Source organism: Macaca fascicularis, chromosome 7, assembly GCF_037993035.2.
Source record: "Macaca fascicularis isolate 582-1 chromosome 7, T2T-MFA8v1.1".
Taxonomy (NCBI): Eukaryota; Metazoa; Chordata; class Mammalia; order Primates; family Cercopithecidae; genus Macaca; species Macaca fascicularis.
In genome coordinates this window covers 48042199-48068093 of record NC_088381.1, presented here as the reverse complement: position 1 = coordinate 48068093, position 25895 = coordinate 48042199, and the positions used below count along the sequence as shown (strand labels likewise).

Here is a 25895-nt window from a genome sequence, read left to right as displayed (position 1 = left end):
GCACTGACTTTGGTAGAAGAATGTTTTCCTGTCTGTCTCAATCCCCACTTCCCTATCTCCCCTTCATGTGATGTGGGTCCTCCACCACAGGGTTGGTCACATGACCTGTGCTAACCCAAGTACCCCATCCCCCAAACTAGGTTCCAGGAATGGGAACAGGATCTAAACAAGACCATGGTACAGTTTGTCTGGGATTGGAACAGTCACTAGGTATATTAGTTTCCTAGGACTGATGTAACATATCACACAAACTGGTTGGCATCCTGTTGAACACAAACAAGAGAAATGTATTCTTCTCACAGTTCTGGAGGCTAGAAATCCAAAACCAATGTGTTGGTAAGGTCACTCTCCCTCCAAAGTCTCTGGAGGAAGGATCCTTCCACGCATCTTCCTGGTTTCTGGAAGGTGCTGGCAATCCTTGGTGTTCCTTGGCTCATAGCTGCATCACTCCTGTGTCTGCCTCCGCCTTCACATGGGCTGTCTTCCCCGTCTGCGTCTTCCCATGGTGTTCTCTGTGTGGGTCCCCAGTCACAATGGATTTATAAGGCCTATTCTACTCCACTGTGACCTCTTCTAAACTTACATCTTAATTAGATCTGCAAAGACCCTCTTTCCAAAAGAAGGTTACATCACAGGTACCAGGGGGACCCTTTCTTTTTTTGAGACGGAGGTTTGCTCTTGTTGCCCAGGCTGGAGCGCAATGGCATAATCTCGGCTCACCACAACCTCTGGCTCCCGGGTTCAAGTGATTCTCCTGCCTCAGCCTCCTGAGTAGCTGGGATTACAGGCATGCGCCACCACACCCGGGTAATTTTTTGTATTTTTAGTAGAGATGGGGTTTCACCATGTTGTTCAGGCTGGTCACGAACTCCCAACCTCAGGTGATCAACCCGCCTCGGCCTCCCAAAGTGCTGGGATTACAGGCATGAGCCACCGCACCTGGCCTAGGGGTACCTTTAATAAATCTTTTTGGGGGGTGCAATTCAGCCCACAAAACCAGGTGAGAAAGTCCCTCCCACTATGATTGCAAGCTCAAACCCACGGTAAGCCTGCTCGCCTGCCCGAGACGAAGTAAACAGAACCTAGAGATGGAGAAAGATGAGAAAGGCGGGGTCCTAATGTTACTGATTCCATGGAATGCAGCCACATCTGAATCCCAGGACACCTCTTGCATTTCCCAGTAACATGACCAACAAAATACCTTTCTGATCAAAATATATTTAGTTTGGGTTTCTGTCACTTACAACCAAGAGTTCCAATTAATATATCCACCAATGAATAATGCTCTGTAATGTGAATTCAAGTAGTTTCCCATAATCTGGGTGGAAGAGAGAGAGGATGGAAATATTTGTGAAAAAGATTGGTTATGTGCTGATAACTAACGGAATTAAGTGGGTACGTAGGAGCTTATCACACTATTATACTATTCTCCCTACTTTACCTATATTTGAAATTTTTCAAAAAATCAGTTAAATCAAATGTTCAAAAAACAAGTTCTTTTAGGACTCATACTTAAAGTCTAGCACAAATCAGAGGGGAAAAAATAACAGGAAAAAAAAATAACAAAAAAAAAAAAAACAAAAAAAAAATAACATACACGAGCCAGACAATAGCAGGCATCCACATGTAATACATGAAAACATTAGCAAAGTTTTCTTTGTGGTCTGCATAGGGCTATCAATATAAGACTTGCATCTCACCAGACCTCAAGGTCTTAGACAACAACAGCTGGCTGATGGCCACCTCAGACCATGCAGAAAAGGTCTGGCACGGCAGCTACTCCTGGGGAAATAACAGAACGCACACTACTCAGTGTAGTGTGGAATTCATCTTTCCCCCCAGGTAATCACAATAAAGCAGCTATTATCCACAGCCAGCCATAAAGCAAGGGTGCAGCTCAGACAAAAGACAGGGTCACTTCTTATCTAAATGTTCACTGAAAAGCATTGTTGTTCTGACACAAGAATGTATTTCATGATTTATCAAATACCCATGATTCTGTCCTTCGATGTAGGCTAGAGTCATCCCCTCTTGGATTAGAGGTTCTCTACCCTAGCTACCCATAAGAATCACCTGGGATCTTTAAAAAATCCTGATGTCCAGGCTGCACCCCAGACCAATTAAATCACAATCTCTGGGGAGGGGTCTAGGCATCAGTGTTTCTAGGAGGCTCCTCAGTGATTCTAATGAGCAACGAGAGCCGAGAACCACTGCGCTGGACAGACCTACATCTGTGAGGCAGTTGAGGCAGCTGCTCACTTTGGATACGTGCCTCACTTCTCTAAGGCATCTGCTACTATCGGTCGGAGCAAATTCACTTCTGGATCTACTCTAGTGAGTAGATCTCAATCAATCCAGAACCTGTTCCTCCCTCTTTGTATTAGTTTCCTAGAACTGTATGACAAAATACCACAAACTTGATGACTGCAAACAAGAGAAATGTATTCTCACAGTTCTAGAGGCTGAGAGTCGAAAATCACGGTGTTGGCAGGGCCATGCCCACTTTGAAGGCTCTAGGCAAGGATGCTTCCTTGTCTCTTCCTGGCTCTTGCTGGCTGGCTGCCAGCAATCCTTGGTGTTACCTTGCAGAAGCATCACTCCAATCTCTGTCTTCATCATCACTTGGCATCCTCCCTGTATGTCTGTGTCCTTTCTCCTCTTGTTCTTTTTTTTTGTTTTTTGTTTTTGTTTTTGTTTTGTTTTGTTTTGTTTTTGAGACAGAGTTGCACTCTTGTTGCCCAGGCTGCAGTGCAATGGCATGATCTCAGCTCACCGCAACCTCCGCTTCCCAGGTTCAAGTGATTCTCCTGCCTCAGCCTCCTGAGTAGCTGGGATTACAGGCATGCACCACCACACTCAGCTAATTTCGTATTTTTTAGTAGAGACGGATTCTCCATGTTGGTCAGTCTGGTCTTGAACTCCCGACCTCAAGTGATCCACCCGCCTTGGCCTCCCAACTTTCTCCTCTTCTTATCAGAACACCAGTCTTTCTAGATTAAGAGCCCACCGTACTCCAATATGAACTCAACATAACTGATTACATCTGCACTGACTCTGTTTCCAAATAAGGTCACATTCTAAGGTTCCAGGAAGAATACTAATTTGGGTGGTGAGCAGGGGCAGTATTTAACCCAGTGCATTCTTCCTCACCCATATTGAGTTTTACACTTTGTCTTCACCAGAATGCATGTAAGACATAACTAATTGGGAGTACAATGCTTTTAATAAATTTTATTTTGAAATCATTTTAGATTTATAGGAAAGGTACAAAGATAGTACAAAAGTTCCTGTATACCCTTTACCCACCTTCGCCTAATGTTAGCATGTTACAAAACCATTTATAGGCTGGGTACGGTGGCTCACGTCTGTAATCCCAGTACTTTGGGAGGCTGAGGTGGGTGGATCACTTGAGGTCAGGAGTTCGAGGCCAGCCTGGCCAACATGGCAAGACCCCATCTCTACTAAAAATACAAAAATTAGCCAGGCGTAGTGGTGCACACCTGTAATCCTAGCTACTCAGGTGGCTAAGGCAGGAGAATTGCTTGAACCCAGGAGGCGGAGGTTGCAGTGAACTGAGATCGTGTCACCTCACTCCAGCCTGGGCAACAGTACAAGACTCCATCTCAAAAACAAAACAAAAACAAAAAACAAACCATTCATAAAAATTAAGACATTGGGGGCGGAGCAAGATGGCCGAATAGGAACAGCTCCAGTCTCCAACTCCCAGCGCGAGCGACACAGAAGACCGGTGATTTCTGCATTTTCAACTGAGGTACTGGATTCATCTCACTGGGGAGTGCCGGACGATCGGTGCTGGTCAGCTGCTGCAGCCCGACCAGCGAGAGCTGAAGCAGGGCGAGGCATTGCCTCACCTGGGAAGCGCAAGGGGGAAGGGAATCCCTTTTCCTAGCCAGGGGAACTGAGACACACAACACCTGGAAAATCGGGTAACTCCCACCCCAATACTGCGCTTTAAGCAAACAGGCACACCAGGAGATCATATCCCACACCTGGCCGGGAGGGTCCCACACCCACGGAGCCTCCCTCATTGCTAGCACAGCAGTCTGTGATCTACCGGCAAGGCAGCAGCGAGGCTGGGGGAGGGGCGCCCGCCATTACTGAGGCTTAAGTAGGTAAACAAAGCTGCTGGGAAGCTCGAACTGGGTGGAGCTCACAGCAGCTCAAGGAAACCTGCCTGTCTCTGTAGACTCCACCTCTGGGGACAGGGCAATAACAAACACAGCCGAAACCTCTGCAGACGCAAACGACTCTGTCTGACAGCTTTGAAGAGAGCAGTGGATCTCCCAACACAGAGGTTGAGATCTGAGAAGGGACAGACTCCCTGCTCAAGTGGGTCCCTGACCCCTGAGTAGCCTAACTGGGAGACATCCCCCACTAGGGGCAGTCTGACACCCCACACCTCACAGGGTGGAGTACACCCCTGAGAGGAAGCTTCCAAAGCAAGAATCAGACAGGTACACTCGCTGTTCAGAAATATTCTATCTTCTGCAGCCTCTGCTGCTGATACCCAGGCAAACAGGGTCTGGAGTGGACCTCAAGCAATCTCCAACAGACCTACAGCTGAGGGTCCTGACTGTTAGAAGGAAAACTATCAAACAGGAAGGACACCTACACCAAAACCCCATCAGTACATCACCATCATCAAGAACAGAGGCAGATAAAACCACAAAGATGGGGAAAAAGCAGGGCAGAAAAGCTGGAAATTCCAAAAATAAGAGCGCATCTCCCCCGGCAAAGGAGCGCAGCTCATCGCCAGCAACGGATCAAAGCTGGATGGAGAATGACTTTGACGAGATGAGAGAAGAAGGCTTCAGTCCATCAAATTTCTCAGAGCTAAAGGAGCAATTACGTACCCAGCGCAAAGAAACTAAAAATCTTGAAAAAAAAGTGGAAGAATTGATGGCTAGAGTAATTAATGCAGAGAAGGTCATAAACGAAATGAAAGAGATGAAAACCATGACATGAGAAATACGTGACAAATGCACAAGCTTCAGTAACCGACTCGATCAACTGGAAGAAAGAGTATCTGCGATTGAGGATCAAATGAATGAAATGAAGCGAGAAGAGAAACCAAAAGAAAAAAGAAGAAAAAGAAATGAACAAAGCCTGCAAGAAGTATGGGATTATGTAAAAAGACCAAATCTACGTCTGATTGGGGTGCCTGAAAGTGAGGGGGAGAATGGAACCAAGTTGGAAAACACTCTTCAGGATATCATCCAGGAGAACTTCCCCAACCTAGTAGGGCAGGCCAACATTCAAATCCAGGAAATACAGAGAACACCACAAAGATACTCCTCGAGAAGAGCAACTCCAAGACACATAATTGCCAGATTCACCAAAGTTGAAATGAAGGAAAAAATCTTAAGGGCAGCCAGAGAGAAAGGTCGGGTTACCCACAAAGGGAAGCCCATCAGACTAACAGCAGATCTCTCGGCAGAAACTCTACAAGCCAGAAGAGAGTGGGGGCCAATATTCAACATTCGTAAAGAAAAGAATTTTCAACCCAGAATTTCCTATCCAGCCAAACTAAGTTTCATAAGTGAAGGAGAAATAAAATCCTTTACAGATAAGCAAATGCTTAGAGATTTTGTCACCACTAGGCCTGCCTTACAAGAGACCCTGAAGGAAGCACTAAACATGGAAAGGAACAACCGGTACCAGCCATTGCAAAAACATGCCAAAATGTAAAGACCATCGAGGCTAGGAAGAAACTGCATCAACTAACGAGCAAAATAATCAGTTAATATCATAATGGCAGGATCAAGTTCACACATAACAATCTTAACCTTAAATGTAAATGGACTAAATGGTCCAATTAAAAGACACAGACTGGCAAACTGGATAAAGAGTCAAGACCCATCAGTCTGCTGTATTCAGGAGACCCATCTCACACGCAGAGACATACATAGGCTCAAAATAAAGGGATGGAGGAAGATTTACCAAGCAAATGGAGAACAAAAAAAAGCAGGGGTTGCAATACTAGTCTCTGATAAAACAGACTTTAAACCATCAAAGATCAAAAGAGACAAAGAAGGCCATTACATAATGGTAAAGGGATCAATTCAACAGGAAGAGCTAACTATCCTAAATATATATGCACCCAATACAGGAGCACCCAGATTCATAAAGCAAGTCCTTAGAGACTTACAAAGAGACTTAGACTCCCATACAATAATAATGGGAGACTTCAACACCCCACTGTCAACATTAGACAGATCAACGAGACAGAAAGTTAACAAGGATATCCAGGAATTGAACTCATCTCTGCAGCAAGCAGACCTAATAGACATCTATAGAACTCTCCACCCCAAATCAACAGAATATACATTCTTCTCAGCACCACATCGTACTTACTCCAAAATCGACCACGTAATTGGAAGTAAAGCACTCCTCAGCAAATGTAAAAACAGAAATTATAACAAACTGTCTCTCAGACCACAGTGCAATCAAACTAGAACTCAGGACTAAGAAACTCAATCAAAACCGCTCAACTACATGGAAACTGAACAACCTGCTCCTGAATGACTACTGGGTACATCACGAAATGAAGGCAGAAATAAAGATGTTCTTTGAAACCAATGAGAACAAAGACACAACATACCAGAATCTCTGGGACACATTTAAAGCAGTGTGTAGAGGGAAATTTATAGCACTAAATGCCCACAAGAGAAAGCAGGAAAGATCTAAAATTGACACTCTAACATCGCAATTAAAAGAACTAGAGAAGCAAGAGCAAACACATTCGAAAGCTAGCAGAAGGCAAGAAATAACTAAGATCAGAGCAGAACTCAAGGAGATAGAGACACAAAAAACTCTCCAAAAAATCAATGAATCCAGGAGTTGGTTTTTTGAAAAGATCAACAAAATTGACAGACCACTAGCAAGACTAATAAAGAAGAAAAGAGAGAAGAATCAAATAGACGCAATTAAAAATGATAAAGGGGATATCACCACCGACCCCACGGAAATACAAACTACCATCAGAGAATACTATAAACACCTCTACGCAAATAAACTGGAAAATCTAGAAGAAATGGATAATTTCCTGGACACTTACACTCTTCCAAGACTAAACCAGGAAGAAGTTGAATCCCTGAATAGACCAATAGTAGGCTCTGAAATTGAGGCAATAATTAATAGCCTACCAACCAAAAAAAGTCCAGGACCAGATGGATTCACAGCTGAATTCTACCAGAGGTACAAGGAGGAATTGGTACCATTCCTTCTGAAACTATTCCAATCAATAGAAAAAGAGGGAATCCTCCCTAACTCATTTTATGAGGCCAACATCATCCTGATACCAAAGCCTGGCAGAGACACAACAAAAAAAGAGAATTTTAGACCAATATCCCTGATGAACATTGATGCAAAAATCCTCAATAAAATACTGGCAAACCGGATTCAGCAACACATCAAAAAGCTTATCCACCATGATCAAGTGGGCTTCATCCATGGGATGCAAGGCTGGTTCAACATTCGCAAATCAATAAACATAATCCAGCATATAAACAGAACCAAAGACAAGAACCACATGATTATCTCAATAGATGCAGAAAAGGCTTTTGACAAAATTCAACAGCCCTTCATGCTAAAAACGCTCAATAAATTCGGTATTGATGGAACGTACCTCAAAATAATAAGAGCTATTTATGACAAACCCACAGCCAATATCATACTGAATGGGCAAAAACTGGAAAAATTCCCTTTGAAAACTGGCACAAGACAGGGATGCCCTCTCTCACCACTCCTATTCAACATAGTGCTGGAAGTTCTGGCTAGGGCAATTAGGCAAGAGAAAGAAATCAAGGGTATTCAGTTAGGAAAAGAAGAAGTCAAACTGTACCTGTTTGCAGATGACATGATTGTATATTTAGAAAACCCCATTGTCTCAGCCCAGAATCTCCTTAAGCTGATAAGCAACTTCAGCAAAGTCTCAGGATACAAAATTAATGTGCAAAAATCACAAGCATTCTTATACACCAGTAACAGACAAACAGAGAGCCAAATCAGGAATGAACTTCCATTCACAATTGCTTCAAAGAGAATAAAATACCTAGGAATCCAACTTACAAGGGATGTAAAGGACCTCTTCAAGGAGAACTACAAACCACTGCTCAGTGAAATAAAAGAGGACACAAACAAATGGAAGAACATACCATGCTCATGGATAGGAAGAATCAATATCGTGAAAATGGCCATACTGCCCAAGGTAATTTATAGATTCAATGCCATCCCCATCAAGCTACCAATGAGTTTCTTCACAGAATTGGAAAAAACTGCTTTAAAGTTCATATGGAACCAAAAAAGAGCCCGCATCTCCAAGACAATCCTAAGTCAAAAGAACAAAGCTGGAGGCATCACGCTACCTGACTTCAAACTATACTACAAGGCTACAGTAACCAAAACAGCATGGTACTGGTACCAAAACAGAGATATAGACCAATGGAACAGAACAGAGTCCTCAGAAATAATACCACACATCTACAGCCATCTGATCTTTGACAAACCTGAGAGAAACAAGAAATGGGGAAAGGATTCCCTATTTCATAAATGGTGCTGGGAAAATTGGCTAGCCATAAGTAGAAAGCTGAAACTGGATCCTTTCCTTACTCCCTATATGAAAATTAATTCAAGATGGATTAGAGACTTAAATGTTAGACCTAATACCATAAAAATCCTAGAGGAAAACCTAGGTAGTACCATTCAGGACATAGGCATGGGCAAAGACTTCATGTCTAAAACACCAAAAGCAACGGCAGCAAAAGCCAAAATTGACAAATGGGATCTCATTAAACTAAAGAGCTTCTGCACAGCAAAAGAAACTACCATCAGAGTGAACAGGCAACCTACAGAATGGGAGAAAATTTTTGCAATCTACTCATCTGACAAAGGGCTAATATCCAGAACCTACAAAGAACTCAAACAAATTTACAAGAAAAAAACAAACAACCCCATCAAAAAGTGGGCAAAGGATATGAACAGACATTTCTCAAAAGAAGACATTCATACAGCCAACAGACACATGAAAAAATGCTCATCATCACTGGCTATCAGAGAAATGCAAATCAAAACCACAATGAGATACCATCTCACACCAGTTAGAATGGCGATCATTAAAAAGTCAGGAAACAACAGGTGCTGGAGAGGATGTGGAGAAATAGGAACACTTTTACACTGTTGGTGGGATTGTAAACTAGTTCAACCATTATGGAAAACAGTATGGCGATTCCTCAAGGATCTAGAACTAGATGTACCATATGACCCAGCCATCCCATTACTGGGTATATACCCAAAGGATTATAAGTTATGCTGCTATAAAGACACATGCACACGTATGTTTATTGCAGCACTATTCACAATAGCAAAGACTTGGAATCAACCCAAATGTCCATCAGTGACAGATTGGATTAAGAAAATGTGGCACATATACACCATGGAATACTATGCAGCCATCAAAAAGGATGAGTTTGTGTCCTTTGTAGGGACATGGATGCAGCTGGAAACCATCATTCTTAGCAAACTATCACAAGAACAGAAAACCAAACACCGCATGTTCTCACTCATAGGTGGGAACTGAACAATGAGATCACTTGGACTCAGGAAGGGGAACATCACACACAGGGGCCTATCATGGGGAGGGGGGAGGGGGGAGGGATTGCATTGGGAGTTATACCTGATGTAAATGACGAGTTGATGGGTGCAGCACACCAACATGGCACAAGTATACATATGTAACAAACCTGCACGTTATGCACATGTACCCTACAACTTAACGTATAATAATAATAAATAAATTTAAAAAAAAAAAAAAAAAACAAAAAACTAAGACATTAACTCTGGTACAATGCTATTAACTAAACTATACACTTTATGCCTATTTCACCAGGTTTTCCAACAAGGCTCTTTTTCTGTTTCAGGATTCAAATTAGGATACCACCTTAAATTTAACATAATGCTCTTAAAAATGAAAAAGGTCAGAACCAAGCTCTATTTACAGAATCAAATCAAAACTTCACTTTGGCATCCTTCTTTTGCTCACGCTTCACCCTGTTCCCCACTCCATGTATTTGCATTCAGCTAGTTCTATGTTTCCTCTGTATATCCTTCCTGCTTGAATTTGATAGTCTCAATTTTTTAGTCAAGTTAGTTCTTAACAATTTCGAGGTCATGGAACCACTCTGAGAATCTAACAGAAGCTATGGAGTCGCTGAGAACACTGCACAATTTAGCATCCAATTTCAGAGCAGTCAGATACTAATCCACTTCCCTCCTCCCCAAGTACAGAACCACCTTGCAGAGTTTGGCTTCCCCAGGCATTGATTCTGCAATGAAATCATCACAACTCACTATCAATCTCTCTTCCAAGGCAATTTCTCCAGATCCTGGACATAGTGCAGTGCTCCATACTCTGGGTCGTGGCCAACCTTAGCTGTCCCAGCCACTGCCTCAGGCTGAGGCTGAGAAGGGCTGGCTGTGCAGAGCTCTCCCACTGGGCCCTGAAGGCAGCTGGACTCCCTCTCCAGCCAACTTGGCTGTAAGCATAGAACCCCCACAAGTTCTGCTTGACCCAACACCTCTTCTGAGCCCACTTTCTTCACGAGTGGGAAGAAATATCTCAGAATGTTAACACTTCTCAGTCCACAAGCCATATTATCATCTGAATTTCAACAAAGAAAAGTGACTCCAGCATGCAGAGTGGGATCAACTTGCTCTAACAACTTTGGATCTTCTGTCATTTGGAAATGATGGGGATCTTGGACTCACAGGCAATGCCTGCCTACTATTATCTTTGGAATCAGTATGTGAGGCCCCCTAGAGGTGAGAAACATACAAACGTACAACCCCACATGTTCTCTTAAGCTCCCATACCAGCCCTCGTAGCAGTAACCAAGGAAAGGGAAACTCCATCTGCACTCACGGCTCACAACCTTATGTTTGAACCTCTTTTCCAACTGATTCCTTGAACCCTGTTCTGTCCCCCTCACCCTGCCATCCTTGGATGTTGCTCGTTTCCATCAACGCCTCGTCCATCTGACTCATGCTGAAGATGGTCCAGGTGTCACCTGAGCTTTGCTACCTTTGGTAAAGACCTGTGCAGGCTTCTCTTTGCCCTGGAGTCACACTTTGTCCCCTATTGACACCCCAGCCAGGATCACACCAATACCTCCAACATCAATCAGAAGTCAGCAGGAATGGAAAATAGACTAAGTAACTTCTATGGACAGGGCTGGGTCTATTCTTACCTTCTGCGAATGGTTCCCATTCATAAAACCGGCCCATGAATGGCTTGTTGTTGTAGGATGCACACTGTACCTCCCGGATACTTCTACTGCTTTCTGGACATACCTAATAAAGGAGATATTAAATATGCAATTAGTGTCCATACTGTTCATAGCTCCAGGATACATCTCCAAACTCTGTTTCCAACTTCATTTTTTTTTAATTTTTATTCTTATTTATTTTGGGGGGGTGCTCTTGTCACCCAGGCTGGAGTGCAGTGGCCCAATCTCGACTCACTGCAAACTCCACCTCCCAGGTTCAAGTGATTCTCCTGCCTCAGCCTCCCAAGTAGCTGGGATTACAGGCACCCACCACCATACCTGGCTAATATTTGTATTTTTTGTAGAGATGGACTTTCACCATGTTGGTCAGGCTGGTCTTGAACTCCTGACCTCAGGTGATCCACCCACCTCGGCCTCCCAAAGTGCTGGGATTACAGGCATAAGCCATCGCGCCTGGCCCCTTTCCAACTTTAAATACTAGCCCTCTTCTACCTAAACTACTGAGTTTCTGATCATTTGCTCATAACCTGCATGAAAAAGTTTAAACGCAGATCCCCAGCCTTCATGTATGCCAACTCAATCGTTATAGGGGCAAGAAATTTTTAACAAGCTCCCCAGATTATTTTTTTGCACACTGTAATTTGAAAACCACTGATCTAAACCTTCTACTCCTGACAAGTCAGTCTACTCCATTCTCTCAAAGAGACCATCTGCTTCTGTTTGACTTTGTTCATGCCATTCCCCTTGCATGGAATAGTAGTCACAGCATACACGTTCAGAGCCCTTACCTTTGCCAGGCACTACTTTAAACATGTTCCACATATGAACTCATTTAATCTTCACAACAACAAATGAGGTAAACACTGTAGTTTTACAGATTTTTCATGAGAGCAAACTGAGGCATGGAGGAGTCACACAGCCAGTGAGGTGTGGGGCCTGGATTTAAACGCAAGCAGCCTGGCTCCCACCAGGCTGTCTCTCATGGTCCTCCCCATCTTCTCTAAATTCTAGCTTAGATTCTGTCCCACCTAAAGCAGGAATTTCCGACCTTCTGCGTGCAAAACAATCACCCAGAGATCCTTTTGGAAATGCAAACTTCTGGATCCCTCCATGAAGGATTATTATTCAGTAAATCTGGGATGAAATCCAGAGATCTGTATTTTATCAAGTTTATCCAGGTGATTCTGATGCACTAGACTACTCAAGGAAAACACACTGCTCCCTCTGGCTTTTTTCTTCCTCATTTATAAATGGTAAATATGAGCAAAGTGTGGTACAGAGTAAATAAGTATGAGACAGAAAATAATAAGATCAGAATCTCTAATTCATATTATGGATAAAGTATGATCTAGCTTTGTTGAACCTGAACTATAAGAGTGTGTGTGTTTGTGTGTTGTGTGTGTGTGTGTGTGAATAATCAGAAGGAAAAGAAGCCTGGCCCCTGAAACATCAAACAGTACTGTGTAGAAGAAGTCTCTGGAATAAACTGCTAATAGGATAGTTCAAAGTCTTCAAGGATTTGTAGAGAAATCTACTGTATGTATCAGAAATATTAGGTCTCCTGGAAGATGAGGGACCCGAGGAAGGACTGAAAATAGGTGTGAGGGTAAACATCTCCTGCTTGATTAAGGACAGTCGCAGCTGGGGAGGCTGCTGGTACAAATGTGCAGCGTGGCCATTACCCTGCTGTGGTCTGAGCCGAACCATATGGAGCAAGAAGCCCTCTAAAGCAGAACATGATGGAAACTGGTAGGAAAAAACAGGCAGGGTGAACAAGCAGGTGGGCTGAGCTCTGACAATCAGTGAGAGGCAGACAGGCCACAGAAGCCTGTCTCCTAGGGCTCTGGAAGCCAACCTGCTGGCAACCCTGAAGCTGCGCCCATGTAAGCTTCCAGCAACACCAGCTGTCTCCATGAAGGGTTTTGAGTTAACTAAGATGCTTTTCACAGCCCTTTGGCCTGAGTCAAAGTTCGAGTAGGATGTGAACAGCTGGGTGACTTGGAGAGGCCACCATCCCTGTAGCAGTCCCCAAGTACGGCTTCGAGAAAGAAAACTTAAGGAGTTTGTTAAAAATGCAGATTCTCAAGCCTCACTCTGGCAGGAGAGTGGGGAAAAGAGCCCAGGAATATATGCTTGAAGTGCTCCTTGGGTGATTCTGGTGCAGCCTGTGCATCCTAACCTGTGCAGCAGCGATGAAGAGCCACGCCCAAGCCCCACCTCACTCCACTCCAAATTACTTAACACAGAATTAGAGTGCTAGAGCAAAAGAAAAAATCAAATCCAACCCCTTTCATTTACAGATGAGGGAACTGAGACCTGGAGATGTGGCAAGCCTTGCCAAGGGCTCCACAGTGACACAGAAGCAGAGCCCAGAGCGCTGATGGCCCACTCTGTCCAGAATCAGAACTAGAGATCAGCTGCTGGGCTGCAGGTCTTCACAACAGAAACAGACCAACACAAGCGGCTGAAAGGTCTTGTTCCTCAAATAACTACACCTAAGTAAAGCCAAGGTGCTCTACAACGAGGCTCCAGCTAGAAGCCACACTTCATTAACCTAGTGGGAGTTACTAGAACTGGAAGCTGTAGACTACAAAGACTTACACAGTCTGCTTAACCTCTCCCTCTCAATGAGTAAAATGGCTAATAGGCTAGACTACAAACCAATGCACATTTAGAATTATCTAGAATTGCTCAGTACTTGATAACATAAATGCCTATTTCATGACAGAGAAAGGAGCCCACAATCCATGAAGTTGTAAGTGTTAAAAAGATTATGTGTGTGGAGTGTGTGTGTACATACACTGAGAGAGGTTAAAAGTGTTATCTCTGGAAGGTGACGTTACAGATGCTGTTAATCTATAATTAATTGTTAGTCTATTTGTGTTATTTATTTTTTTCTGCAATGAACATGTAATATTTATGTAATAAAAGTGACAACTGGCCAGGCAGGCGCAGTGGCTCACGGCTGTAATCCCCTAGCACTTTGGGAGGCCAAGGCAGGCAGATCACTTGAGGTCTGGAGTTTGAGATCAGCCTGCCAACAGAGTGTAACCCTGTCTCTACTAAAAATACAAAAAATTAGCTGGGTGTGGTGGCATGCACCTGTGATCCCAGCTACTCGGGAGGCTGAGGCAGGAGAATCACTTAAACCTGTGAGGAAGAGGTTGCAATGAGCTGAGATCGCGCCTCTGCACTCTAGCCTGGGCGACAAAGCAAGACTCTATCTCAAAAAAAAAAAAAAAAAAACAAAGTGACAATGTATCAGAATTGAGCCCTTCCAAATACACTAGCCCTTAGCTAGCTTTGCATGTCCTTGCAGTTTAAGGTATGGCTTAATACTCCACTAATGCCCAGTGCTCTCACATCCATACACATCTGCCAACCCAACTTACTGTGGATCATTCAGGATACCCTGTCTCTTGGTCACCATTAAGTCATTCACATCTAAGCATAGCCCGGTTCCTATCTAAGGCAGAGGAGCTTAACGTGGCTTCAGAGCCACAATGACCAGCAGATCCACCTGCAGTTGCCAGGAGTCAGCTGAGCCCAGCAGGAGGTAACGAGGTGTCCTGGTGGACGGGCATGGTCCTGTGTGTGACTCCAGCAAGGACTCACATGACGCCAGGCAAACTGCAAGCCTGGAGGGCAGAGGGATGTGGCCAGAGAAATGCAAGGCTTCTTGGGCCCGGACGTGGAAGCATGTTATTGAGGCAGCATTATGGTATAGGCAAGGAAGGCAGACGCCTGGACTGATGATACTGATGATGATAATGATGATGATACCTAACTTTTATTGAGCATTTATTAAATGTTAGACATTCCACTATGTGACTTACATATATTCAGCTCATTTAATCCTCACAATAACTATTATACCCATTTTACAGACGAGGAACCCAAGGCAACAAAAAGTTAAATGAGCTGCATAAGGTCACAGGGCTTGTAAGTGGTGAAATCAAGATTTGAACCCTGACACTTTGCATCTGGAATCCATCATAGTAACCACTATGCCACGGTGCCCTCCTTGACTGTGTAGACAATAAAGTTAATTTGTGATGGGTCCTCGGACAAGAGAGCCATAACTGTGTCTTGTCTATTGTCAGGATAGGGCTAGAGGCAAAAGCTGGAATCAGTCCCCAAGGCCTGGAGAAGTGGCTGGCCTCTGCTACAAGGAGCACGGAGCTGTGGAGTGAGGAGGAAAACCAAGCAGGGCCTGGGAAATCCTGTTTCATGTCTCTTTTATAGATTACATCTGTTTGTACTTGTCATACTATTATCGGGATGTGATCTCCTCTCATTTTAACAGACTCTCTGAAGTTAAAACTTCCAGGTTACAGATCCTTTTACCCCTTCTTAGGTTTTAAATTGTTAGGTTTTAAATTGGTTGTTTCCTGATGTCATGGACTGAGTCACCTTCACCTTATCAGTAATCGTCTGTACATTACACTGTGAGCTGGCCCTGGGGACAGGTTTCTTGCAGATAGCTAGCAGATCCTTTCCATGGGCAGAGATTCTCGCAATCTTCAGGCCAGAAAACTGAGACAGGGGAAAAGCCATGAAGATAGAGATCAGGCTCATTCAGGATGAGACTAACAAAGTCTGGCTATTTAGAGCCAAGTAATGCCCCTGGGAGATAACCTCCCTTCAAATGACTCCCACCCAAAAGAGGGAGGGATGTTTCCACTGGACTTTTAATGGAAGAGAAATAAAGATGTACTTTAATATGATTAGCTGACTCCTTATAAAGCAGTATGAGCCCTATCCAAAGTTCCATCTAGACAATTGCCTGGGGTTGCTATGAGTCACAAATAGTATTATGGAAACTCCAGCTACATTTCTAGTGACCCTGGTTAATCTGAAATGACAACTGCCTGTACCCAACTTCACTGCTCGAGAGGCCACCATCTGTGATCACAAACTTACCTTTTGGTAATTAATTACTGTCATCTCCCCAGGAGATGAACAGCATCATCTCCAATGTAGCGGTGCCAAGGAACATGACCTTGAAGTCTGCCTGCGTCAGATATGCAATTTTTTTATCCTTTTCATTGCTATGAATTCAATCAAAAGACCAGCTACCATAGCAACATGTGATGTATTTAACGTCACCACAGTCATGAAACCTTTAAAAAAAAATAAATCTAGAAAATGTCCCTGCACTGTCATGAGAAAGTGGCTGTGTGACCTTGGGAAAAACATTTAGCTTCTCAAAGTCTAAACTACCACAATTGAATAACAAGCCCTGTACCACCTTCCAGGCCCCAATCCCCAGGGGGTTTTATGGGGATTTTTAAATGGTAATACATTAATGTTTCCAGCTCTCTGTAATGCTCAATAAATGTTTGCTGAAGTGGAGACACCAAATGTCCACTGTGGAGAATCCAGTAGTTTCAGAAGCCGTACGTGCCTGAAAAGTATGTGTTCTGAGCAAACATGCCCTTCCTTCCTTTCTCATCTACAGCTGGAAAATGGGCTTGTTTTCTAGCTATAGAGAAATAGCTCCGGCTATCTTGCACATTTTTCAAATATATTTAATATCTCCTTTCTCAAATTACACAGAACAAACTCAACCTCACAAAAACCTTTGCCACCTTCCACCACAGACATTTTCCAGTCAGGGAATTAACTGGTTTGTCCAAAGAGTTGGGTAAAGGCTTTGGATGTTTTTTGTTTGTTTTGTTTTGCTTTAATCTGAGATTTTCTTAATTCTCAAACGCTTTTTTTTTTTTTTCCATCCAAGGGAAGTTCATAATGTTCTCCTGTTCTCCTAGGGAGAGGTGTTTCCCTCTCATTCAATACCTACATCAAAGCCCCAAAGGATGTTAATGTGACACTAAGCCCAGCCATTCACCCAGGCCAATCTTAGATTTTTAAATATCCGAGATCCCTTCAAATCTAGGCCTATCTCAAGAGTGCTTACTTATGACTGCCTATTTATATTATTTACATATCTCTCTGTCTGTAAGAAGACCTAAAAAAGAATTCCGTTTTCCCTAACTAATCAGGAAGCACATGGCAAAATGTAAACTTGTTAAAAAAGTTAGTCTGGTGCGGTGTGGCCCATGCCTGTGATCTTTTGGAGGCTAAATTGGGAGCACTTTTGGAGGCTAAATTGGGAGCATGCTTGAGTGCAGAAGTTCAAGACCACCATGGGCAACATAGCAAGACCCCATCTCTACACAAAATAAAAATAAGCTGAGAATAGTAGTGCATGCCTGTAGGCTGAGGCAGAAGGATTGTTTGAATCCAGGAGTTTGAGGCTGTAGTGAGCTATGATCATGCCGCTGCACTCCAACCTGGACAACACAGTGAGACCCTGTCTCAAGCAAAACCAAAACCAAAAACCAAACCACCTTACTCTCCTAGGGAGCATACATTTCCTAGTGGCTATTTCTGGTATCACACTAATAAGACTGGCTTCCGTCCCCTCTGCTATCTGCTGAGGCAGGGTGTAAAATTCCATTCAAAGGCAAATATTCATTGCAGCGCTCCATGTGTCAGGTGTTGACAGTAATGAGGATACAAAGAAGAATCTGCCATAATAGCCTCCCTCAGGGACTTACAGGCCCACTCGAGAAAAATGCATAAACAAAAATGTATAATCAAAAATGTATAATGCATGGAAAGGAATGTAGTGAATTGTTTGGACACAATATTTCTAATCTTGCAAAGGAAGGAGTTAACTGATTTTTCCTAATGTTGAAAAATCAAGAAAATAAAAATTGTTAATATACTACATACAGCCAAAAACATAAGTTAAAATAAAAAATGTGGCGAGTGTAGATCAGCAGGAGTGGAAGGAAAGGGGGTCATTTCTTCATCTTCCAGAATAAGGAGTTGATGCAGAAAATTTAAGTTGATATATCGAGAAGCAGGGGTATTAATATGCCATTTCGAGTTATAGAGAGAATGAACATAAGAACAAGAAGTTAAAAATCACTGGCTGTGATTACATCTTGAGAGAGAGACTAGGATATACACGTCTTTGCTGTTCTGATATTTCTTACTCTTGTTTGTACAACTTTTTATAATCATGAAAAATGACAACTGTTAACAATTCTTATGTATATATATTTGTGTGTGTGTATATATATATACACACACACAGGTTTATGTATACATATGTGTGTGTGGTGTGTGTATACACATGTATACATGTTTAAATATACATATGTGTGTGATTCATATGAGTGTGTGTGTGTGTATAAATATATATATATGAAAAATTAAGAGAATTTTCTATGGAAATTCCAAATGGTCTGAGAAGACAGAAAGAAAAATGCTGCAAAAAGCACTGATTCTTGCACATATTTCCTAGATGAGGAGGCTAGTGATAAGCTCATGATAAGGGAAACTAGCGTTGAAACCCCCAGTCTGTCCATCCAGTAACTGGCCTCATGGTTCCTGGCAAGCTTTACACCTTACAGAACTGTACTCGATTCTTACTTGGCTCATTTACTAAGTTTTTGCTTAAAATTGCAGTCAGAAAGTTGTTAGCTACTCTTTCATTCAATATCAGACTAGAGATGGAGTAGAATTAGAATCTGCTTGCAGAGCACACCCAGCTAGATTTGAGATTTGGCCAACATCTTCCCCTTATTTGCACTTACTTTGGGGCAGAAACAACTACATATGGATAAATCCATTGTCAAAAGCCAGTCCTACCCCAGGGAAATTCACTGGAGAGTCATTGATACCACAACTCTCATTTGCTGTAAGTTGCTTTTAGCCCCAGGAGTTTCTCCCTCATAATGTTAAGTGCACTCTGCCTAAACTCAGGATCACAGCTCCTTTGGCAGCAAAGCCCCTTAAAAACTCATAATTTTGTCCCTGCCTTGCACTACAGCCTCCCTCCTCCAGAAGAGGTCAGAGTATCAATCAGTCTCCTCTCCAGGGAGAAAATGTTGCATTCAGAGTGCCTAGGAGAAAGTGTCGAATTCGGAGTACCTAAGAGAAAGTGGGAAGAGAGACACCTAAGCCTCCAGGACAAAGGCAAAAAGGATTTTTGTTGTTGTTGTTTTAGAGACAAGGTATTGCTCTGCCCCCTAGGCTGGAGTACAGTGGTGTGATCCTAGTTCAATGCATCCTCCAACTCCTGGGCTCAAACAATCCTCCTGCCTCAAGCCTCCTGAGTAACTGGGACCACAGGTACACACCATCAACCTCAGCTATTCTTTAAATTTTTTGTAGAGATAAGGTCTCACTATGTTCCCCAGGCTGATCTTGAACTCCTGGCCTCTGGCCTCAAGCAATCCTCCCACCACGGCCTCTCACAGTGCTGGGATTACAGGCATGAGCCAATTAAGCCCAACTGAACCTGGCCAGAAAAGGGCTGTTTTTTTTTTAACTGCATCCCCTCAGGCACCAGAGGAATTGAGGTTTGATTTCTCCTTCCTCTGTTGCAATCCCTATAAAAACTCTAGCTATCAAGTCTTGGAATTCAATGAGCTTCCATGAAGAAGGAACTTAACTGTTCACTCTGTTACTTGAGTTCCTATTACTTTTAGCCCTCATTGAGAAAGTGCAGGGTTGCGGATTAATCATGGCTTCTGCCCTGTGTTGCCCCTTCACTGCTGAAGACAAACTTGCAGGTGAAGTCTTCACTCACTAGAAACACATCTGATTCCACCAAGAGGTCCTTGAGTGCCTCCTTCTTGCTTCTCAGCACTTACTGGACTGCAAAGGGCCTCCAGGACCCCTGTCACTTGCTCTTCCTAAAGCATCCTCCCTCGCCTGGATAATCCGCACCCGAATTCCACCCAAGCCAAGTTAATTTCCACTGTGTGGGGATTTGAAAGGACCTATGTGGCATGTGCAATGGCACATATGATCTACACTGTTAATGCCTTTTTATGAGTCTATCCCTCTTACTGGACTCGAGCTGCATAAGGCAAGAGTCTGCTCCCATCTCAGTGTCTCCAACCATAGCCTAACACCTCACCCCACGCAATCAACATCAATGTTATGCTTATGGACTCCAAGCAAAAGCCTTCTCTTGGGAGTACTTAAAAGACTTTGCGCCACTGCACTCCAACCTGTGCAACAGAGCGAGACTCTGTCTCAAAACACAAAACACAAAAAACAAAACAAACAAACAAACACACACACACAAAACAAGGCCGGGTGCAGTGGTTCATAGTTACCATAGTACTTTGGGAGGCCGAGGTGGGCAGATCACCTGAGGTCAGGAGCTGGAGACCAGCCTGGCCAAGATAGTGAAACCCTGTCTCTACTAAAAATACAAAAATTAGCTGGGTATGGCGGCATGCGCCTGTAATTCCAGCTACTTGGGAGGGTGAGGTGGAAGAATGGCTTGAACCCAGGAAGCAGAGGTTGTAGTGAGCTGAGACTGCACCACTGCACTCCAGCCTGGGCGACAGAGTGAGACTCTATCTCAAAAAAAAAAAAAAAGACTTTGGACCAGATTGAGTCTTGCGTCCACCACAGTCCACCACATACAGTCTGCTGAAGGAGTGTTGCACTAGCTGATGTTTGAGATTGGTGCTGGAAAAGACCATAGATTCTCCATCTGTAGTAGGATGTGTCACCTGAACTTCCTCATACACATTGTAGGCAAAAATAATAATAATAATAATATTTCCTTATCTTTAAAGTCTACATTCAGAAATCTTGTATGAATTGAACAATCTCAGAGACATGCTGGAATGCTTAAAATTCCTAGATCACACCATAAGATAGGTCTTAATATTAAACGTGCACATCGGAAGATGTAAATAATTCACTATCATGAAGTTGGTTATCTATAATTTCACTCTTATCACTTTAAAGTCACCATGACCCAAGGCTGATAACACTGAAACTAAATCACAGCTGAATTGTTGGGTCTCTTGGCAATCTTGTTTTGTCACTGTGTAAAGGTAAAGGAGCCTCAATCGCAGCTAACACGGGACTGAGGACAACTCTGAGCAAGTCTGATCATTTCATCCACGCATTTCTTCAGTTACCACTGAGAACCTGGAAGATGTTCAGATATGGGGAGACCTTACTTCATTCCTATCTAAAGGGGGGTATGCCAGTCACGTTTATTTCCTAACAATGTGTCAGCACCATGCCTTCCATGTGTGGCTGCCATGCCAGCTCTTCTATATGCCATCTTGTCTGAACCTGACATCAACCCTACAGGGTAAGGATTATTAGCCCACTTTACAGATGGTCCTCAGGGTGTTAAGTGACTTGCCCAAGGAAACTCAGCTCCTCTGTGTCGAAGCTTGGCATCTGTATATCTTTTCCTCTTTGAGTAGGAATACTTACATAATTGGGGCATTCATGTCCTCTCTTGATGCTGGACATCAGGGAGGACAAAGAAATGTCTACATGAGGTCATTGATGCTGAGATGCTGGGGCATATGGGTCCATCTGGGGAGTATATAAAAAAAGCAATATAGCTGAACTGAGACTACTCCCCTTAGAAAGGCCTGTTTGCAAGGCTGGTCCATGGCTGGCATCTGGGAACTTGAATCTCAGGGCAGTTCTCAGCACTCCCTAAATGATAGGAGTGGCTCACGGTGCCTAAATATAGCTTATGCTAAATACCTGATTTCTTTTTGGGAGTCTGGAATTTTGATATGTGGCAGGCAAAGGGTGCCTATGTGACCAGCCCTCAGTAAAAACCCTGGGCACAGTGGGGGCTTCTCTGGTAGACAACTTTTACATGTTGTAACAAGTCATTGCAGAGGAATTAAGCAAGTCCTGTGTGGTTCCATTGTGATTCTGGAAAGCTTATGCCTAGTTTCCTATGCTCTTCGGCCTATGTGCCTTTCCTTTAGTGATTTTGCTTTGTTTATTCAATCCTTTGGCTGTAATAAGTCGTAACTGTGAGTGTGACTATACGCTGAGTCTTATGAGTCCTCCTAGGAAATCATCAAACCCAGGAATGGTCTTGGGGACCTCTGACAGGGAAAATTTTAAAGAGATCATGGGGGTGTGGCCCAAGTCACAAGAAGCCATGGGCTTATGAAAAAAATATACGCAATAATGGAACCTCTAAGGAATAACATCTCTCAATAAGGGTAAGCAGGATGTGGACTTGGGACAGTGGGGTGCACTGGGGAGGACACTATGCACATGTCACAGGGAAGAGAAGGGAACTACACCTATACAATCCCATGTCAACATGTACTTCTTTGGCCTGGGTTGGGGGCTTTATTTTACCTTCTTCCACAATGCCAGAAGACACCATGACCTCACAAGAAGTTTCTAGGATTCCTCGCCATTCAGTCTCCTCAGTGGTGCCATTACCCCAGCACCCAGGGAAGCACAGCTTCTACATGGGGAGAACAACCCTGCTGTTGGCAGCACAGATCTGGCAAAAGGGGCATGCTTTACAAAAGTAAGTTAAATGCAAGGAATGCTAGGCGGGCATCAGCTCCACATGGATGCCAAATGCCCCCTCTTTTACTTTCTCCCCATGGTTTGCTTGGTCTTCAAAACTAAGAGATATATTAGTCAATGGGAGAAAGTGTTCTGTATTACAAATGAGTTCATTTTGTTTTAAAAGAACAGCAATAGATATTCAGGAACAAGGGCATGTCTGACCACGAAACCAAGCAATTTTTTACTTTTTGATTTACAAAGTACTTTCCTACCATCACCTCATTTGATCCTCAAAGCAATGCTAGGAGGTAGATACCACAACTTTTCTCTGTTATTCTCCATGACACCTACCCTGTTACAAGACAAGCAATGATGCTCAGTGAAGACTTACTGGTTGACTGATCAGCAATGGCCTTAGAAAAATTACTGCTTTTTAAAATTAATGATTCCTGAAGTCCGACAGTGGAAGAATAAGCTAAAAAGCAACCCAGGCATTCAATGAAATTATTAAGATCACAAATTAAGTCATTTCTATGGACTCTATAGCAGGAAACATATTTTTAATGAGGAAATCGAAGCTAATATAGAACAGCTGTCCTGTTACCCAGCAACAGAGTATTAAGGCAGATTAAAATATTAATGAAAAATATCGCGACTCAGAAATTTAACCTCTTAACATCCTCTCGTTCATTTCTCTTTAATACACAGTCTTTAAACTGATATTTTTAAAAATTCCTTTGGTCATCAAATACAGTTAACATTGATAGTTTGTTCTACTACTCACTAGTTGTGGCATCTTCAGCAAGTTATTTGACCTCTCTTTGCAACTATAAAATGAAGAGAAGAGCAAACTCATGGTGAAGGAGATTAAGTGGAGTAAGTAGAAAAAGTGCTGAGCACAGGCCAGGTGCAGTGGCTCACACCTGTAATCCCAGCACTTTGGGAGGCAGAGGTGGGCAGATCACAAAGTAAAGAGATCAAGACCATCTTGGCCAACATAGTGAAACCCCATCTCTACTGAAAAAATAGAAAAATTAGCTGGGTGTGGTGGTACACACCTGTAGTCCCAGCTATTCGGGAGGCTGAGGCAGGAAAATCACTTGAACCCAGGAGGCGGAGGTTGCAGTGAGATGAGATTGCGCCACTACACTCCAGCCTGGGTGATAGAGCAAGACTCCATCTCAAAAAAAAAAACAAAAACAAAAAAAGTGCTGAGCACAAGGCCTGGCTTATGAGTTTTTTATAATGGTAGATATTATTTAAATGCATGAAGATAAAATCAATAAATATTTACTGAACTGATATCCAAAGTGGGTATACCTATATATATATATATATATGCATGAGTACAGCTATACAAGTCCTTAAAATAACAACATACTTTCACACCGGTTAGGAACTTACTGCTGCCCAGAGGCCTCTATGCACCATCCGTCACCCCAGTTGTCCCAGCTCTTCCCCGAAGGGGAGACTCTTTACAATTTCACTCTCAGACTTCTTCATGCTACAATACCTAGAGTTTACACCTGGAATAGCAGAGAACCTCCGGGAAACTTATATATTGCACTTGAGCAAAGAATAAATATTGTTAACATGAGTCACTGAGAATTTGGGGGTTGTTTTGCAGCAATAGCTATTAATAATTAACACCACCATTAAGCGATTGTCAACAAGCAATTCAAGAAGCAGTGTATAAGTTACTAAAGCAATAACTTTAAAAAAAGGAAAACTATGTGGGAGAATACATGGAAAGAAAAGAGAAAGAAGGAAGATTAAAAGGTGTGGTAACATGGCCCAGACACTATATGTTTGCTGTCTTCACCATGCTTAGTGCCAAATGATAGAAAAACAAGGTGCAGCTGTTTCCAGGCCCAGTATGGGTTGTGTGTACTCACGTTGGTGTTGCACAGCTTGTATTGCCGATAGGCCCCGATGCATGAGATTGCTGTAGATCGGGGAGGCTGGGAGAAGCTCTGCGTCACCCCATGAGTCCCCACACCGTGGTTGTTGCTTGTTTCCGGGCTGTGAAAGAGACTTGAAGCTGCAGGGAAGCCTTGATCGTGAGTCAAAGGCAGCTGGTAGATGGAGGCCTCTGCAGCCTGCAGTCCAGAGCGAGGGCCACTGTCACTTTGGTACAAAGGCCCATGTTGGGGGACCTGGTGGGCCGGTGAGCTGTAGCCATGCCTAGCAGAAGATGCCCCCTGGGACCTGGAATGCCGGGATGAGGGCTTCTGTCTCCGGAGCCTCTGTGGCGTGTGTGCAGTGTCTGTCTGCAGTGGTAAGATATATGGGGCCTTACCATAGCCGTACTTGCCAGGGCCGATGGGACCGCGGGTCCTGCTCCTAAAGAGAGATAGACAAGAGAGGAGATGATCAGAGTCGGATGAATTTCGTGTTAACTCAGAAGCTCTGGTCCATGGTAGAGATGACCAGGTAGGAACGGAAGCTTGGGAAAGGGTCTATGGTAGACCTGAGAAGTAGGGGGAGCACATTTTAGAAGGGACCATCGTGGAAGCTGGAACAGAGTTTCCATAAAGGCTGGAAAATAGAATGAAAGAGGGAATCAACAGAGGACGAACAGTGGATGATGCAAGTGGTTGGAAATGAGATTAGAACAATAAACTGTGGTCAGCGTGTAATTTTTATGTAAAGAGTCTGGGCATTTTTGTAGGTCACCTGGAGCCACTGAAGGTTTTTGGAGAAGTATAAACATATGATTGCAATTTCAGTTACAGTAACTTTCCTGTTCACCTTTTTTTTTTTTTTTCTAATAATGTACTTTTTGCTCATTCAACTAACTGTAGTAATTCAGACCCTGTTTCCTTCACCATTCATACTCAAAGAGCTCTTCTAGGTAATGGAACTTAGATAAGCAACCAAAGTCTAGTGCAGTCCTAAGGCCTCACTTGCACTGATTTTAATCCTGAAAATACTCAAGGGCATTAAACACTTGGCTCCTCCATCACTCTTGAAGCAGCCCATGCTAAGCAATGGGTAAATGGCCATCTTCACATCGGTTTAGAAGAAGAATTGTCTCGGGTCACACAAAAAAATACACTAACAACAGCTGATGAGCTAAAAAATACATTGCAAAAAAAATCTCATGATATTTTAAGAAAGTTTATGAATTTGTGTCGGGCTGCATTCAAAGCCATCCTGGGCCACATGAGGCCCATGGGCCATGGGTTGGACAAGCCTGGTTTAGATCTTTAGGTTTTTGTAAAGACCCACTGCCCTGTGGTGGGATGGGGTGGGGGG

The 25895-nt window shown here is 43.2% G+C and overlaps 1 protein-coding gene across 2 annotated transcripts in view; it reads right to left on the bottom strand.

Moving 5' to 3' along the window:
• The window catches only part of THSD4 (thrombospondin type 1 domain containing 4), a 687670-nt gene that overhangs the window by 540336 nt on the left and 121439 nt on the right, over positions 1–25895 (bottom strand). Inside the window, exons 5-6 of one of the 2 annotated variants that reach the window (XM_045395681.2) lie at positions 24533–24980; positions 11265–11367 (exon numbers count right to left, since the gene is read on the bottom strand). In XM_045395681.2, coding sequence (XP_045251616.2) covers positions 11265–11367; positions 24533–24980 — 551 coding nt within the window. Of the gene's footprint in view, positions 1–11264; positions 11368–24041; positions 24166–24532; positions 24981–25895 lie in introns of those variants that run through there. The other variant, XM_073996160.1, reaches the window with a different exon arrangement.